Source organism: Pecten maximus, chromosome 18 (genome assembly GCF_902652985.1).
Source record: "Pecten maximus chromosome 18, xPecMax1.1, whole genome shotgun sequence".
In the NCBI taxonomy this organism is placed as follows: Eukaryota; Metazoa; Mollusca; class Bivalvia; order Pectinida; family Pectinidae; genus Pecten; species Pecten maximus.
The window spans coordinates 22,009,111-22,028,830 of NC_047032.1; the positions used below are offsets into that span (position 1 = coordinate 22,009,111).

At 35.8% G+C, this 19,720-nt stretch overlaps 1 protein-coding gene across 1 annotated transcript; it reads left to right on the top strand.

Annotated features, from left to right (window-relative positions):
- The first annotated feature begins 921 nt into the window (after positions 1–921).
- LOC117316412 (peroxisomal acyl-coenzyme A oxidase 1-like) lies at positions 922–18,443 on the top strand. The gene is made up of 12 exons (XM_033870972.1): positions 922–1,087; positions 5,491–5,653; positions 6,935–7,095; positions 7,630–7,737; positions 7,946–8,065; positions 10,078–10,193; positions 10,366–10,535; positions 12,019–12,181; positions 13,053–13,243; positions 13,530–13,935; positions 14,787–14,993; positions 15,280–18,443. The coding sequence occupies exons 1-12, from the start codon at positions 946–948 to the stop codon at positions 15,355–15,357; spliced, it is 2,025 nt and encodes a 674-aa protein (XP_033726863.1). The 5' UTR covers positions 922–945; the 3' UTR covers positions 15,358–18,443.
- The last annotated feature ends 1,277 nt before the right edge of the window (positions 18,444–19,720 follow it).

Sequence of the window (19,720 nt, forward strand, 5' to 3'; positions counted from 1 at the left end):
AATTGAATTAGAGATATCTGTTTGTGAATTAGAGATATCTGTATTTCAAACGAAGACATCTCTATTTAAACAAAATTAAAGATATCTCTATTTAAAATAGGGATATATTTAATTCAAATAGAGATATCTCTATTTTAAATAAAGATATATTTAATTGGACAAGAATTAAAGATCTCTCTATTTAAAATAAAGATATCTCAATTACAATCAAAGATATCTGTAATTCAAATAGAGATATCTGAATTTGAAATAGAGATATCTGTAATTTCAAAGAAGATATCTCTATTTTCAGTAGAAATAGAGATATCTCTATTTAAAATAAAGATATCTCAATTACAATCAAAGATATCTGTAATTCAAATAGAGATATCTGAATTTGAAATAGAGATATCTGTAATTTAAAAGAAGACATCTCTATTTTCAGTAGAAATAGAGATATCTGTATTTAAATTAGACATATCTTTATCTAATTAAAGATATCTTTATTTAAATTAGAGATATCTCTAATTAAATAGAGATGTCTTCATTTTAAATAGAGAATTCTTTAATTAAATAGAGATATCTTCATTTCAATAGGTAAAAATTAACCCAAACGGCTTGCCATACTAAGTGATGTAATTAACTTTAATATATTAATAATATTTATTGAAAAGTTTGAATGTATATGAACACATCCAGAAGTGATATTAAATCTACTTAAAAATATGTTTGTAATATCACTTCTTCAATTAAAGTCTATTTAAAATAAGTGAATCCTGATATAATTCAATGAGTAGTTGAAACCGGCGCCCCGTACAAATTGCCGTTGGCTGATAAACTTTTGAGACGACCCTTTATAGCTCTTTTATGCACGGAGGTAATTAAAGTCCATATATATAATCGGAATACCTTTGGACTTTACGCTTCGGTCTTGATAACTGGTCCGACCGAGAGGGAGAGGAGAGGATGGCGTCTGCCGGTGATACAGGAACGATGGCTATGAATCCCGATCTTGCCAAAGAACGTCGAAATGCCAGGTTCCACGTGGAGGATCTGACCAATTTCATATACCACGGACCGGAGAGAGTGAAGAGGAAGCGTTATATACGTAAGATCCGTGATCTATTGCCGAAATGCTAATCGTCACGTACCGACATTTGGCGTTTCACTGTCATTACCTGCACTAGTACTTTGACAGGTCAATATCTAGGTCACCTAGATACCCACAAAACCGAATGTTATATGGGGCGTCGGTATGTGCACTGTACATTGTCGAACGCACGAGAAACTTAATAAACAATCAGACATCTTACTAATGATCATCGTTTAAAGACTTGTTAGAGTAGCTTGTTGCACAGGGACATGTTTATATTCTGATATGATAGAATTTGCCAGAAATATTTAACGTTAGTCGTAGATATCTAATATGTCTGGGTTTGATCCCTAGCAGATAGGCACTGTAATATCAAATGGCATCGTGTCCTTTCTGCTTTTGGAGCCCACCTAGGGACACTTGGAATGAATTATAAAGTATTCAGTTTTACTTTTACAAGCATCACTTTGACTATGATATCAGCTAGCCAGCGACGTCGAAGAAGAGGTATCAGGTAAACCCCTGGAAAACTTGAGATGAAATTCTTTCCTGAAGTGAGACAACAGTATATATGCTGGTAGTCACAGGCAGATACTTGCTGTTTCCTCTTTAGCTCAGTCAGAAGAGTGTCCGACTAGTATGCCAGAGATCAAAGGTTTTATCCCGAGCAAATACATGAAGTTAGTTGGACTGGGCTGTGTGCTGCTGGCCATGTAGCTCAAATGGTTAGAACGTACATCCTTCTAGAGTTTGGAGGTCCTAGGTTTGAGTCCCAGTCTGCTCGCTACATTTTCCCTCTCCTATTAGTACATATGGCGCCCAACTAATACCCACGGAGGTGGTATAGCAGGGATCGACCTTAACAGTATCCCGGCAGCCCTGGGCTGCCTGAAATCTGGTCGGGTTGCCAGAATGTCCAGACCAGCAGCCCTGTGGGCTGCCAACATTTTTAGCCAAATGTATAATGTCCAGCTAAAGTTTTCTTTATCTACTTCAATAATTTTATTTTCAAAAGTTTTTTTTTATAAAACCTGTTGGTGTAATATGTTATATCTTTTATGCTAAGAATGAACTAGACAGCAGGAAACTGCATCTAAAATTCATTTTTTTTCCTCAGAGTTAGGGTTAGGGGCTGTAGGGACATGCCCACAAATCCCCCAGGAGGTGCTTTAAAATTGGCAGCCCGGGCTGCCTCATTTCATAAACCTGGCAGCCCTGCGGTCTGACAAGGCGATTAGGTTAGTGTCAACCCCTGATAGGGTTTGATGTGTGTCTTCAGGGTCGAAGACTTTGTTGAAGGTGGGAGGAATGTAGCGTGACTGGGATGAACTCGGTGTTTGGAGGTCCCAGGTTCGAGTCCATGTCTGGGTATTGCATTTTCCTTTCCTGTCACTTGAAGTATACATGAACACAGTCAAGCCAATTGAAGAAAATCGTTGTTTTACTGATAATTGATGCTAAAATTTAGGGTCAAAATCAGAAGACTCTAAAAAGGAAATGTTCGCAAGCATGCCATTAATTTTGAAAAGATTACTATTTTGGGGAGATGTGTAGTCAAGAAATTCAAGAATACATTGTAGTATTTTTCATCCAAATTTGTCCATGGGATTTAAATGATCAGATTTGGTTATTCTGACATTCCTGATTAATTAATTATTAGGAGATGCGTTTGGAATTATTTTTACTTTTAAAATGAATGCATCTTACTGTAGGGTGCTGTTGGCCAGGTGCAGTGGTAACACACTTGCATTACTAGGTGACCAGAGTTAAATTCCCCAATCAGATGTGATAGGATATGAGTGCATGTCTCTTGTTAGACCACATTATAGGTTTTCTCTGGAGTTCGAGTGCATGTATATCTTAATTGTTAGACCACATTACAGGTTTTGTCTCTAGTTTGAGTCCATGTCTCTTAATTGTTAGACCACATTTCAGGTTTTGTCTCTAGTTTGAGTGCATGTCTCTTAATTGTTAGACCACATTTCAGGTTTTGTCTCTAGTTTGAGTGCATGTCTCTTGTTAGACCACATTACAGGTTTTGTCTCTAGTTTGAGTGCATGTCTCTTGTTAGACCACATTACAGGTTTTGTCTCTAGTTTGAGTGCATGTCTCTTGTTAGACCACATTACAGGTTTTGTCTCTAGTTTGAGTGTATGTCTCTTGTTAGACCACATTTCAGGTTTTGTCTCTAGTTTGAGTGTATGTCTCTTGTTAGACCACATTTCAGGTTTTGTCTCTAGTTTGAGTGTATGTCTCTTGTTAGACCACATTACAGGTTTTGTCTCTAGTTTGAGTGTATGTCTCTTGTTAGACCACATTTCAGGTTTTGTCTCTAGTTTGATCATGAGTGCATGTCTCTTGTTAGACCACATTACAGGTTTTGTCTCTAGTTTGAGTCCATGTCTCTTGTTAGACCACATTTCAGGTTTTGTCTCTAGTTTGAGTGTATGTCTCTTGTTAGACCACATTTCAGGTTTTGTCTCTAGTTTGAGTGTATGTCTCTTGTTAGACCACATTACAGGTTTTGTCTCTAGTTTGAGTGCATGTCTCTTGTTAGACCACATTTCAGGTTTTGTCTCTAGTTTGAGTGTATGTCTCTAGTACCACATTACAGGTTTTGTCTCTAGTTTGAGTCCATGTCTCTTGTTAGACCACATTACAGGTTTTGTCTCTAGTTTGAGTCCATGTCTCTTGTTAGACCACATTACAGGTTTTGTCTCTAGTTTGAGTGCATGTCTCTTGTTAGACCACATTACAGGTTTTGTCTCTAGTTTGAGTGCATGTCTCTTGTTAGACCACATTTCAGGTTTTGTCTCTAGTTTGAGTGTATGTCTCTTGTTAGACCACATTTCAGGTTTTGTCTCTAGTTTGAGTGTATGTCTCTTGTTAGACCACATTTCAGGTTTTGTCTCTAGTTTGAGTGCATGTCTCTTGTTAGACCACATTACAGGTTTTGTCTCTAGTTTGAGTGTATGTCTCTAGTACCACATTACAGGTTTTGTCTCTAGTTTGAGTCCATGTCTCTTGTTAGACCACATTACAGGTTTTGTCTCTAGTTTGAGTCCATGTCTCTTGTTAGACCACATTACAGGTTTTGTCTCTAGTTTGAGTGCATGTCTCTTGTTAGACCACATTACAGGTTTTGTCTCTAGTTTGAGTGCATGTCTCTTGTTAGACCACATTTCAGGTTTTGTCTCTAGTTTGAGTGTATGTCTCTAGTACCACATTTCAGGTTTTGTCTCTAGTTTGAGTGTATGTCTCTTGTTAGACCACATTACAGGTTTTGTCTCTATAGTTTGAGTGCATGTCTCTTGTTAGACCACATTTCAGGTTTTGTCTCTAGTTTGAGTGTATGTCTCTTGTTAGACGACATTATAGGTTTTCTCTGGAGTTTGAGTGCATGTCTCTTGTTAGACCACATTTCAGGTTTTGTCTCTAGTTTGAGTCCATGTCTCTTGTTAGACCACATTTCAGGTTTTGTCTCTAGTTTGAGTGTATGTCTCTTGTTAGACCACATTTCAGGTTTTGTCTCTAGTTTGAGTGTATGTCTCTTGTTAGACCACATTACAGGTTTTGTCTCTAGTTTGAGTGTATGTCTCTTGTTAGACCACATTTCAGGTTTTGTCTCTAGTTTGAGTGCATGTCTCTTGTTAGACCACATTTCAGGTTTTGTCTCTAGTTTGAGTCCATGTCTCTTGTTAGACCACATTTCAGGTTTTGTCTCTAGTTTGAGTGTATGTCTCTTGTTAGACCACATTTCAGGTTTTGTCTCTAGTTTGAGTGCATGTCTCTTGTTAGACCACATTTCAGGTTTTGTCTCTAGTTTGAGTGTATGTCTCTTGTTAGACCACATTTCAGGTTTTGTCTCTAGTTTGAGTGTATGTCTCTTGTTAGACCACATTTCAGGTTTTGTCTCTAGTTTGAGTGCATGTCTCTTGTTAGACCACATTACAGGTTTTGTCTCTAGTTTGAGTGTATGTCTCTTGTTAGACCACATTTCAGGTTTTGTCTCTAGTTTGAGTGTATGTCTCTTGTTAGACCACATTTCAGGTTTTGTCTCTAGTTTGAGTCCATGTCTCTTGTTAGACCACATTACAGGTTTTGTCTCTAGTTTGAGTGTATGTCTCTTGTTAGACCACATTTCAGGTTTTGTCTCTAGTTTGAGTCCATGTCTCTTGTTAGACCACATTACAGGTTTTGTCTCTAGTTTGAGTGTATGTCTCTTGTTAGACCACATTACAGGTTTTGTCTCTAGTTTGAGTGTATGTCTCTTGTTAGACCACATGATAGGTTTTCTCTGGCGTTCTCTGGTACTCTTTGTTTCTTCCCACACTAAGACCCCTCATGCTCTTCCATTTTGGACAACAAAAGTGATTACAGTTATTGTAAAATACATGAAGTTAATGTTTATGTTACAGAGAACATTGCCCTACAGGAGCCCGTGGTGAAGAATAGTAAGCCCTCAGCATTTAGAACTCGAGAGGAAGAATATGAACTCTCGCTTACTAAACAGCTCCATGTCCTCAGGCGCCAGAAAGAGCTTGGTATTACTGATGAAGTTGACAAGTTTTACTATAATGAGTAAGTTTGGTTGGCTTGCTAATTATTGCACAATTTTCTTTGTAGAGAAACACATTCTCATGGTTCTTACAGATGATGAAATGTGCTTGAAATATGGGTTAGTGTTGGAATTTGGGGTCAGTGATGGAAAGGTGCTTACATTTGGGGTTAGTGCTGGAAGTGTGATGAATTTGGATTCCTTACATCTCAGATCTGAATGATGTATTTCAAGAAAATTGTAAAAAGACACCAACAATATACTTACTTCAATTTTCGAAAATACATGTACCCAGATTTGGGAGTTTGGTTTTTAGTATAAATTGCAGTCTTTTAAGAATTTTACTTTCACAACACAAATTTGTTATTTTATCCCAAGAAAGCTAAAAGATTACCTCAATTTCCAACAACTGATTAGGACAAATTACCTAAATTCCCAATAAACAATCGGGAAAAAAAATTGCTGACAGGGAGCCATCTTGGATTTTGACAGTTGAAATTTGTTATTGATATATTTGAGAAAGTTTTAAAAGTGTATTTCAGGACATTCTCCTCAGATTTTTCTTAGATTTCACATGTAGGTTCCTTGTATTATCAAATGATTTAGAGGAAAAGGGGAAAGGAGGGAAAAGTAAAGAGACAATCAGTCTTTCATAGGACTGATATGGGTAAAACTTTTATCACCTAAATATCCTGTTTAAAAGATTTAAAAAAAGAAAACATGCACAACTGTGATGACTTTGTACATTAGATTTTATAACTTGTTTTTGATATTTTGATAACTATCTAATATATCAAACAATATGTGTAGACATTTTTGTATTGAATATGGATTAGTGTCTCATAAGCTGGTATGGGTCTGGGCATTTTTAGATGTTTGTACAAAATGTAATAACTTGTAAAAATGTGTGTCATTGAAATAAAATATTTTATTGATTGATTGGTGGGTAATATGACAATAAGATGTCTGTTGGATCTTGAGGGGCCGCGGTGGCCGAGTGGTTAAGGTGTCCCGACACTTTAACACTAGCCCTCCACCTCTGGGTTGCGAGTTCGAAACCTACGTGGGGCAGTTGCCAGGTACTGACCGTAGGCCGGTGGTTTTTCCCCGGGTACTCCGGCTTTCCTCCACCTCCAAAACCTGGCACGTCCTTAAATGACCCTGGCTGTTAATAGGACGTTAAACAAAAACAAACTGTTGGATCTTTTGTTATTTTAAATATTTTGTTGTTTATTTTTTATTTATTTTTGTTGTAAAAAGAAATTGTGGTTTGAAGCCTTGTGTTTTACATTGATCATTGACAGAGCTACATCTCCTAATGAGAATAACCCTCTTGGCCTTCACTTCGGCATGTTCATTCCGACTATTGAGAAGCATGGCACTGAGGAACAGAAAAAAAAATTTCTCCAGCCAGCAAAGGACCTGAAAATCTGGGGAACCTATGTACAGACGGAACTTGGACATGGTACAAACATCTTTAACCAGACACATTTTAATTCCAGTATCTTCATTTCTGAACAGTATTTTATATTTCATTACCCACACTGTCTTTATCTGTGGTGAGTCTATAGGGTAGAATGTATAAACTTCATCTAAACATCGGGTGTCTGCTGATTGTATGATAAGGAAATAACAGTAGAAGTAGTTAGCATTTGTACCAAACTACAATAGATGTGGGTGGGCTTATTACCAGGCATGAGTTTATTTTAATTGGTGTTTTGGATCATTCCAAGTGTATGATAAAAGATTAAAATGCTTCCTTGGAGATAAAGAACCTGGGCTGTGATTGTCTTTGGTGGGAGAAGACTGTAAAGGAGGAGTTGAGAGAATAAGGTCACTTATTAGCTCAGGCTGGTGGGAAATTCCTTTATATATAACTCAGTCAGATAGTATGTCTGTGTAAAGAGAGAGAGAGAGAGGTCAGTAGAGGATTACATGTATAGACCAGTCAAGATTGCACTAATTGACTTGAATCATGTCTTTTTTCTGTCTTTGTCAGGAACATTTATCAGAGGTCTAGAGACAACAGCGACCTTTGACCCCAAAACCCAGGAGTTTGTCATGAACACACCTACTCTTTCATCAACCAAGTACTGGCCAGGAAATTGTGAGTCGATTTGTGGTTATAATTTATTGTGTAACCGTATTTAATGGATTTTGGCAGTTGAAGTTTGTTATTGCCATTTCTTAAGAAGTTCCCCTCAGCAAGCAACACCATTGGTATCAAAACCTTTTAAATCAGACACACAAGCTTATATATATATTATTATACATTGTGTCTTTGTGATGAAGGAATTTTGTTGCTGATTTTATAGTGGGAAAGACTGTCAACTACTGTATCATTATGGCGCAGCTGTATACCCAGGGGAAATGCCACGGGATACACATGTTCTTGTGTCCCCTCAGGGACCTCAGCACCCACCAGTCACTCCCAGGTAAGGTTATACTTAGGATACATATAATTGTCTATACAATACCTCTCCCCTCAGGGACCTCGGCACCCACCAGTCACTCCCAGGTAAGGTTATACTTAGGATACATATACTAATCTGTACCATGCCTCTCCCCTCAGGGAACTTGTCACCCATCAGTCATTCCCAGGTAAGGTTCTACACTGCATATATATATTAATCTGTACCATACCTCTCCCCTCATGGACCCCGTCGCCCATCTATCACTCCCAGGTAAGGTTCTACACAGGATATATATATTAATCTGTACTATACCTCTCCCCTCAGGGACCCCGTCAGCCATCTGTCACTCCCAGGTAAGGTTCTACACAGGATATATATATTAATCTGTACTATACCTCTCCCCTCAGGGACCCCGTCACCCATCTGTCCCTCCCAGGTAAGGTTCTACACAGGATGTATATATTAATCTGTACTATACCTCTCCCCTCAGGGACCCCATCACCCATCTGTCACTCCCAGGTAAGGTTCTACACAGGATATATATATTAATCTGTACTATACCTCTCCCCTCAGGGACCTTGTTACCTATCAGTCACTCCCAGGTAAGGTTCTACTCATGTACTTGTGTTTAGCAGCTTAAGAATCTCACCCCGAAGGGTTGAGATTCTTGTCTCACTTCCAAGGGGGTGAATGATTATTTTTCTCTGCTCCTGTGTACCCTTCTATGTAACTAACATTGACAGTATATCAATGCAAGGCAATGTTGACATGACATGATTGAACTGTTGAGGTGACGTCATTGTATTGTCGCTGTGTTGTCATACAATTGTTGAAAACGTGCAAAGAGCATGTTTAGCATGTCTCAATACTAGGGTGAGATGAGAAACCTTACATCGGTATAATTGTGGATATCCCTGTCTAGGGTAAGAGAAATCTCTGATGTCTACATCACTCGGTGGAGAATGACAATATTTCTCCCATATACCTGACTTTGGGATATTTTGGATATGGTTATATTTTGGTTTATTTGGTGCCTGGTACATGGTACTGGTGTATGAATGAGCCAAAATAAAACATGTCGAAATTTCCACACAAAAATTGCCGAAACAATATCTGGATTTTAGTTACTGGTCTTTCCTGTCTTTACGTTCATTCACTACATACCCATTACTGACTTCTGCAAGCTGTGTTGATGTGTGTTGGAATTTTGTTTCTTGATAAAAAAGCACCAATAAAGGTATGTTTCGTAAACGTATCATAAAATTCATGTTGTATTAGCTGTGATCAAGGGCAAGTCATGTCCCGATCAATCAATTGACATTGTACAAGGTAAGTACATTATTGTATCCTGATGACTTTTTTCCATGCTACCAGGTGAGACGCAATAGAGAAGGCTTATACTGATATATTCATGAGCTTTCTATTGTATAAAAATCGAAGAAAAACTACACCAGTATTACTACATATTACAGCTGCATCAGTGTTACTGAGATGTTTTATTTTCGTAAGGATCTGGAATTGGAAATTGATATGTAACTTACTGTAGCATAATGAACAAACTTGTTAATTGCATTACTATTAATAATAGGTAAGCACCAAAATTTAGCACACATGCTGGTAAATGCCAAAATTTGATTCAGCAATATTTAATCTCCCTAGTTCAAGCAAAAAAAAACGCCAAAATATATCAAATTACTGTATACTTTCTTTTCATTAGATACTGCAAGTTGTTAAATCTAAATAAAACATAAAACATATACAATGTCATGTATACTAAATTCATTGTGCTATCTATCATTGATGCAACAAATTTGACGAAGTTACTCGATTTTTACGTTGATACATTTTGTGCATGGCATGATGTCATTCTATTGTGAGTTGTGACATTTTCAGATTGAATAAAAGGTAGGAAAGACAGATTCATCTTCTTTTGTGTTCCTGTAAAGTGTGGGAGAAAATGTGGTATAAATACTTTACTCCTGGACCAGTAAGTTAATATATTACCATCTTGTATGTGATTTTTTGCAATAAAGGAGTGGAATTAGGAGATATTGGACCAAAGTTTGGATACAGTGGAAATGACAATGGTTACCTCCGTCTGAATAACTTCAGAATCCCGTACGACCACATGTTGATGAGATATTCAAAGGTAAGTATGGAATTCTGTTTTATATAATTATTAGTCACAAACCTTTGTATTGTCCTTGCAAGATTAAACCTACAAAACGAGGGAGGAAACATGTGTATTGATGACCTGAATTGATGACGTTAGTGTCTCCTTGCCTTAATAGTGATGTTTTGTGTATGATGAACTGTTGTAGGTACTGAAAGATGGGACTTACTTGAAACCAGAAAACACCAAGCTGTCTTACGGATCTATGGTAATGATACGGGCAGGCATTGTTGGTTCTGTATCTCGGGCACTGGCTCAGGCCTGTGTCATCGCTATCAGATATAGTGCTGTTCGAAGACAGACAGAGGTCTCGCCAGGGTAAGAACATTCTTCTAAGTCAGTTACTCTCATCTACTGTCTGTTCCAATTGGACGTCTGGTGACTTATTACTATATTTATCCACCAATAAGCCCATATCTGGTAATAAGTCAATGCTGGAATTAAGTCCATTCCTGGTAATTAGCAAACATCTAATAATAAGCCCATGCCTGGTAATTAGCACATGTCTGGTAATAAGCCCATGTCTGGTAATAAGCCAGTGTCTGATAATAAGCCCATATCTGATAATAAGCCAATGCCTTGTAATAAGCCCATGTCTGATAATAAGTCAATGCTAGGTAATAAGCTCATGTCTGGTAATAAGCACACATCTAATAATAAGCCCATGTCTGGTAATAAAACCATGTCTGGTAATAATCTCATGTCTGGTAATAAGCCCAGGTCTTGTAATATGCTCATGTCTGGTAATAAGCACATGTCTGGTAATAAGACATGTCTGGTAATAAGACATGTCTGGTAATTAATTATAATAAGCCCACCTATATATATATTGCAGTGCAATAAAATGGTAATCAATGCTATTTCTTTGCATGCAGGATTTTCTACTACTTCCAAGATTGTACATTTGTTCTCATTATGAATTGGAAATAAATATAAAATATTGTTGAGTAAAAGACCCCCATTATACACTACCAGTATTGGTCCCTGGGCTTGTTGCAAAGTAAATATGGTAATGAATATGTTAACATAGCAAACCTTATATATAAATTCTGGTAGAGGTCCATTCCAAATTCACTTTCATTCTTCCTAGCGCAAGTATTCCTAAACTTTGTCCTGGTCCTCGGAATTCTGAATCACAAGGTCTGTAATGCTTAAAGTACAAAACATGGGGCCTGTTCATTTATGTGGACAAACCAGTTGGTCTTTTTTGAATATCATGTTTCAAGCATAAACCTAGTAAATCTTGACAGACCTGTTGATGATAATGCAGGCATTGGCAGTCTTTGTTTAGGCTTGGCTCAAAACAACAAAAAATCACCAGGTCTGTCCTTATTTCATTAACTATCAACTCTGGTCAAACCAGTATAACTGTTTGGCCAGCATAACAAAAATGGTCATGGACTCATAATTAATTAACATATATTATATGTATTATTTAAGTTTATTTAAAGCATTATTCATTTTATGTTTTTTATAAGCCTGCCAAAATTCTTTAGTAGTAGTATTTTATGTCATTGTCTGTTCTGTGTAAATTCTGTTTGTGCCGAGATCTGGAGATCTCTCTTATTTGTCCACTAATTTCAATAAAACTTAAATCTTTTATAATCATGTAGTTGCTTTTTCTGAATAGCATTTTGATTTGACAATTTTTGAAAGAGTTTATTAACAGTATTTAGTGGAATTGTTTTGCCCTGTACTATTCTTTTTTTCTGTTAATAAAAATTTATATGGGGATGAGTTGGTATTTATTAGACAAAAGATGTCTTGCAGTTCAATTTGTTTTGGATTTATCTTTAAACAGAGGTCCTGAGGCCCAGATCATAGATTACCAGACCCAACAGTACAAGTTATTCCCCCTGTTGGCTACAGCGTACGCCTTCTACTTCGCTGGACAGGCAGTGCAGAGCAGTTTCTTACGGATCTCCAAGGAGATAGAAGCTGGAAATCTTCAACAGATGCCCGTGGTAAGCACTTCCATATTAAAACACTTACGAACACCAGGGATTGACGCTGACTTCATCACCTTGAGAGAACACTGGGCTGCCAGATTTTATAATTAGGCAGCTCAGGCTGTCTTATACATCGAGCCATAAGTATAGTCCTTCTTGGGGGATCTTGGGACATCCCATGAACCCCTAACCCCAACCCTTGGAAAATGTTTTAAATTTAAGAATTTTAGATACAATTTTGTATACATGTATTTGGCTTCATTCTGAGCTTGAAATATTAGATCTCACTCAATGGAGTTTTCTTAAAAGTTTTGGAAAATAAATATTCTGAAGTAAAGAAAACTTTGGCTATAAACATGCATTTGGCCCTCTAGGCTGCTGATCTAGATATTCTGGCAGCCTAGCCAGATTCCAGACAGACCATGGCTGCCAGGCTACTGTCTGTGTCAATCCCTGAACACCCCTCTATACTGAATTCAAATGATAAAATAATCTCAAATGTTCAAATTCCATTTTAGCGTCATCATTTCATTTGTACAATTTCTGTTTTTATATTAGTGCTCTACTGTGACTGGTAATGAGGGTGAGGGAGGGGGAACTATAGCTTTGTCTGTCCATCCATCCTTCTGTCCTTTAATTTGTACTTTGTGTTCACTTGGTCAGATGGTGTGTCATCTATCAAAAGTAGGTGACTTTGACCTACATTTTGTCCTATGATCCACATAATATACGTCAAAGAAAAAAAGTTTGTCCATGCTTACATATAATTTCACTTCTCAAATTGTCCTGTTTACCTACTTTTTACTTGTGCTGCATGAAAACTTAATATAAAGAATGTAAAATTAAAAAATAAATCCATTGTTCCTCTTCCTGTTTCTATTCACAGTTACATGCTCTGTCAGCTGGCTTGAAAGCGTTCAGTTCCTGGGGATGTTCAGCAGGAGTTGAAGTGTGCCGTATGTCATGTGGTGGTCATGGTTATTCGTTGGCCAGTGGGCTTCCGAAGATCTACACAAATATTGTCCCTGCCTGCACTTATGAGGGCGAGAACTCTGTCATGATGCTTCAGACTGCCAGGTAAAAATTCATCAATCTTACATTTTCATCTATGACCTGTTATTTCATAACCTCAAATATTTTTATGTTGTTAAATCATAAGACGACTGGTTCACCTGTTGTCAGTATAATGTGACTGCAATAGGTGTCCTGCTGCCGTCCTTAAATGACCGCAGATGTTGACATGATGAAACCAAACCAGAAATGTTCTATTCTTCTTTAGACATGTTATATCTAGTGAAATATTAGTAAGAATATGATATTAACAATCAACTTTAAAATTAATTTTCTTGGTTTTTCTTTTCAGATATCTGTTTAAGTGTGCGTTGAGGGTGCAAAAGGGAGAAAAACTTCCTGACCTTGTCTCCTACCTCAGTATGGACTTGTCAAAAAAGTCATGCATGACATCTGATGTCGCACTTGGCTGCCTGGTCGAGGCATATCAACACAGGGCTGCAAGACTGACCAAAGTGGCCACAGCAGCCGTACAAAGATACATGAACGACGGCAAAAGTCCTACAGCGGCATTTAATATGGCGTCCACTCAAATGACTTGGGCAGCCAAGGCACACTGCCACCAATATGTCGTCAAGGTATTTGTAAACACAGTTACCGAGGCCAAGATTCAAGACAACACAAAGGCCGCACTGACCACTCTGTGTAAACTGTATGCTGTTAATGGGATCATGGAAAACCTGGGTGAATTTTTGCAGGTAAGTTTGTGACTATTTTTTATCTTTAAAATGAATAATTTCCTCCGTAAAGATCGTTCATATGTCAAATTTTAAATTTGATGTGAGTGATCTGCTGGATCTGGGATAATGCTTTTCATCTAGGTAAACAGGGCTAGGGTCTGATTCTGTGATACGAGGTGAAATTCATGGGGGTGGCGGACTACGAGGAATTTTCTTTGGGTATACACTCTGGTCCTCTTCTGCAGTCAATCCCCCTCCATGCTTCCATTTACTGTAGGCTTGTAAGAGTGATTAATAAAAGATAACTATCATTTGATTTAACCTAGATATGGTTATCTCATTGCAAAGATTTAAAGGCTCATTAACTGTATAATTCAAGGCCTCCATATCACCTTAGAATTTCCAGTGGGATGGGATGGGGAGTGGTGGTGGGGAGTGGTGGTGGGGATGATTGTATGATGTCAGATGACACAGTGGTAACACACTTGCCTTTCACCTACGCAGCTGGGGTCGATTCCCAGATAGGACGTGAAAAGATATGGGTCACTGCCATACCACATAGTTTTCTCAGGGTTACTCTAGATTCCTCCTTCAGTTAGACCCCTTGAACGCTTCCAACTGGGCCAACAAGAATGATTAACCTAAGTTGGTATATGTTTCATAATTGTAAGTTGTAAAATAAAGTTTACAGATATATACATATGTGTGTTCAAATTCTCAAGACAAAGAATTGAGAAAATTTAATAACCTCCTCTTGATGAAATAATTTCTTAAATTTACATACATTTAACTGCACTTTATTGCGGACTAATTGGATTGCAATTAACAACAATAAATTAATTGATATGTTCCTTTTTGTTTTGTTTCAGGATCAATTTTTTAACTCTGATCAGGTCAATATCCTCACCAGTAAACTTATGACACTTTTGTCTGATGTACGACCAGATGCTGTGGCTTTAGTTGATGCATTTGACTACCATGACAGCGTCCTTGAATCTTGCCTGGGACGATATGACGGAAATGTGTATTATGCCCTCTATCAGTATGCTAAGTCATCACCACTGAATGAAAAAGATGTAAGTAAATGTATATTAAATGAAAATTAAAAGTTTCATCAGTATTGTCTAAAAGGGATTCCTGATTATTTTCCCTCCATCATCACACCTTAAAAATTAAAAAGTGAAAAAGAAAATTATTTCTAAGTCAGTATGTAAATGTGTATCGATTTTTAGAAAATAACTGTATTACATGAAACAGAACTGAAATAGTGATATATAGTATAATTGTATATACATGTAAAATATTTATTTTTGATTTAGAATTTATGTTAAAATGAGTATTAAAACTATTCTTTGTTCACAGGTGCTTGACTCATTCCACAAATATATCAAGCCGATGAGAGATGAACAGGCAAGTTCACCCCTCTCAGCAAAACTGTAAGCCTTTTTAGGACAGAAGATTTAAATAATTTGCGTGTTTACAACCAGGGAAGTAACCCTGTCAAAAATGACTGAAAGACCAAGGAAGGTAACTTAAGGGAGGTAACTCTTAACAACACGACTGAAAGGACAAGGGAGGTAACTCCTAAAACACGACTGAAAGGACAAGTATCTAACAAGAGGGAAACGTTACAAATTTGTGTACGATTCTAAGGACAAGTGAACTAACCCTTCCCAATGACAAATATAAAAAAAACTAAACTATTCCTAATACAAAAAATTGCATTAATAGTATTTGCCTAATATGGAAATAGAATGATGTGAAGTTTTTTTTTGAGGTGGGAGTAAATTTTGAAGATTTCAGTTTTATAGTTTATTAACTGCTGAATTAACCTCATTTTATGAGGAAGAAGTAGTGATCAATAAGATAAGGGAGGTAATTTATTTCAACTACAATATATGCAGATGAAGTAATAATATTTATCGCATATTATCAAGCTCTTCTGGTAGAGCTTGGGAGCCTATCTTAGCAGTTTGATACAACTCCCTTCCTCTGGGTTGTGAGGCAGAATTGGTTGTGGAACTGCAAAACATACAATTATCAAAAGGTGCTAGTATCTTGTGTGTCTTGTATACAATACCTAGTTAACTTATACACTTTTTCATGATCTTGTTAATTTTGTACAACTGAAGGTAAACAAATGTTCAGTTGATGTAAATTATTGAACAAATCAGCTTATAATATAATTCTGAATGAGAAGAGAAATTAATGTGAGAGAAATTAATTGTGATTTGCCAATAATAAAACAAATCAGTGCATCAGCCAGAAAGATATTTTCAAACTCAAGATTTGCCTTAGTATACTTGTTTGTAATGAGACCTCAGGCTGAGCTCAAACATGCACTTAATTAAAGGGACATCACGGTAAACCCATTTTTATTTTTTATTTTTTCATATTATTGGGTATATCTTTAAAAAAAATAACCCTATGAAAAATAACCATTCGAATGATGATGATATATGTACATAAAAAATCCATCAATTATTAATTATAAAAAGGTTATCACAATTCGTTGATCAATAGTCTGGATATGTTAATTTTGTGACATACACGATAAAACGCATGCGCACAGCAAACTAAAACACCTGAAAACAAAAATGGCTTCCAATGTGAATTGACTATAGTATATGTACAGTGTTTACACTTATCTACACATAAATATTTGTGCCGGAATATATACAGAATGTGTTATTTAACATTTAAATCACTGTATAATATCGTTATCCAACTAACCCAGATGGAGTATTTCGACTTTTAAACTTGAACATGCCTCAATTTCGAAACAGTCACATGATGATTTAAAAATGATTTCTGCGCGAAAATCTAAATCGAGTGGTCAAGCTGGACATAGGGATTGACTGTGAATATTGGGATAGCACAGAAACAACTTGAAAGGAACAAAACACGTACATGTACATTCAATGAAAATAACAACGTTTTTACCGTGGTGTCCTTTTAATCGATATTAAAGTTAATAAACTTGAGGCGAAATTGATGGTGTTAATTTTACTTTTTGCAATTCCCTCATAAAGCATTATCTTTTGCAATTCTGTATTTTTGTGTAATTTGTTTATATTTTATATGGTTGTATATAACAAATGTCATTTCTGGTAATTTGCCTGCTGATGTCTAATGCAGTTCAGTAAAGGCACCAGTAGTGCTATTTCATTATCTGTTAATAAGCCAACCACCTACTCTGGGTTGAAGTTGATATGTTGACCCCAGTGTTTGTTATGAATAAATGCAGTACTTCTTAACTGACTTGAGGTCACAAAGCTTACCCTAAAAGGTACAAAACATCTAGAGAATGTGTTGATTTTTTATACTTATAATTTTTGTATGAATATATATTAAAAAAAATGAATGTATAGACTGTGATATATGAACAGCTTGGCTGTGAAATCTACTGTTATATTTTATTATTAGAGGAATATATGGCATAAGATTTGTACTGTAAAACCTTATTTTGTGAATTTGTAATATAGAAAAAATATCACATCCAAACTAGAGCACTTTAGTGAAAACATTTTAATAAGATACATCTCTATATTCTGAAATAAATACCAATTAATTGTGCTGCAATAAACCATTTCACTGCTTTGAGGCAAAGTTTGATTCCAGGGCTTAATACAGGAAATCTATGATAGGAAAATATCTGTGATGGGAAATATTTGCACAAGAAAAAAAATTGGTATGATACTTTTTAATTGAGATTGGACTTGTAAAGAATGTTGAAATACTTGAGTTGTATTAAACAGATCCTCAAGATCCTCAAACTTCTGTTTTATACTAAATATATTGTATGTACAATCAGATTGATCATATGTTATACAGCATTTGAAACCTCATTTATCCCCTACACAAATATTGCTCATCACTCTAGAAAAGTAATTATATAGGGAGGAATATTGAAAGGTTTCCCATTAAATATCACATATATTTAACAAGTGTGATATAATGTATTGAATTATGATTCTATCAAGTTCATAATTTGTGATATTTCACTGGTAAAAATGTAATTAAGTCTTTTTTTTATAGTAATGATGCATATTTTCCTTTCTAGAATATTATCATCAAAATATTTCTGACATTGAAAAATCCACAATAATGCATGCTCTAATATATTTATGTTGTTTTTATTTAAATTAAAAAGACCCTGATTGATGTTTTCCAATAAACAATTCCAATATCAAAAAATCACTTTTATTAGAAATGAAACAGCATATTAATATATTGTGTCTATCTATTTGTCAGATCGTTTCAAATGAACAAAAAGGTTTTCACGGGGCGATACAATCATTTAAAGAAACAAAACTTTACAATTAAAAATTATTCAATTAGGAAAACATGCTCGATATCTCTAAGGAAAAAAACACGATGGCTGAAATGTGCACTCATGTAGTTTTAGGGTGACTAATGAAGATGTAGAGAGCTGTCTATTTACTGTTTAAATGTGCATTATATTTTTATGTCATCATCATAATAAAGTTATTTAAATCGGAAACATAATACAATGTTATATGTTATTATTGTCACGTGTTAATATTGATAAATACAATATATATAATTATGTTCTAAATGTCTGACGTCACCAGATGAATAAACTGGTTACATCACATTTTGAGTATAAGTTGTCATAGAAACCATCACTTTTTTGAAGTGATTACTGTATGGTTGTTAAATTTCACGGGGCAAATATTTCACGGTTGTCCTAGTTGGATCTAGTTCGTGGTTACTAAACTTCACACATCCACACCTTGTAAAATCATACGTTAAACTTCCCACATCCATACCTTGTAAAATCATACATTAAACTTCACACATCCACACCTTGTAAAATCATACTTTAAACTTCACACATCCACACCTTGTAAAATCATACATTAAACTTCACACATCCACACCTTGTAAAATCATACATTAAACTTCCACATCCACACCTTGTAAAATCATACATTAAACTTCACACATCCACACCTTGTAAAATCATACATTAAACTTCACACATCCACACCTTGTAAAATCATACATCAAACTTCACACATCCACACCTTGTAAAATCATACATTAAACTTCCACATCCACACCTTGTAAAATCATACATTAAACTTCACACATCCACACCTTGTAAAATCATACATTAAACTTCACACATCCACACCTTGTAAAATCATACATTAAACTTCACACATCCACACCTTGTAAAATCATACATTAAACTTCACACATCCACACCTTGTAAAATCATACATTAAACTTCACACATCCACACCTTGTAAAATCATACATTAAACTTCACACATCCACACCTTGTAAAATCATACATTAAACTTCACACATCCACACCTTGTAAAATCATACATTAAACTTCACACATCCACACCTTGTAAAATCATACATTAAACTTCACACATCCATACCTTGTAAAATCATACGTTAAACTTCACACATCCACACCTTGTAAAATCATACATTAAACTTCACACATCAACACCTTGTAAAATCATACATTAAACTTCACACATCCACACCTTGTAAAATCATACATTAAACTTCACACTACCATACCTTGTAAAATCATACGTTAAACTTCACACATCCACACCTTGTAAAATCATACATTAAACTTCACACATCCACACCTTGTAAAATCATACTTTAAACTTCACACATCCACACCTTGTAAAATCATACATTAAACTTCACACATCCACACCTTGTAAAATCATACATTAAACTTCACACATCCACACCTTGTAAAATCATACATTAAACTTCACACATCCACACCTTGTAAAATCAT

Bases quoted from the DNA above. Each gene is read 5' to 3' on its own strand.
- LOC117316412 (XM_033870972.1), top strand. From the start codon at position 946: ATGGCGTCTGCCGGTGATACAGGAACGATGGCTATGAATCCCGATCTT. The intron at 12,182-13,052 runs GTAAGCACTTCC...TTCTATTCACAG, and splicing joins ATCTTCAACAGATGCCCGTG to TTACATGCTCTGTCAGCTGG. The intron at 13,244-13,529 runs GTAAAAATTCAT...TTTTCTTTTCAG, and splicing joins ATGATGCTTCAGACTGCCAG to ATATCTGTTTAAGTGTGCGT.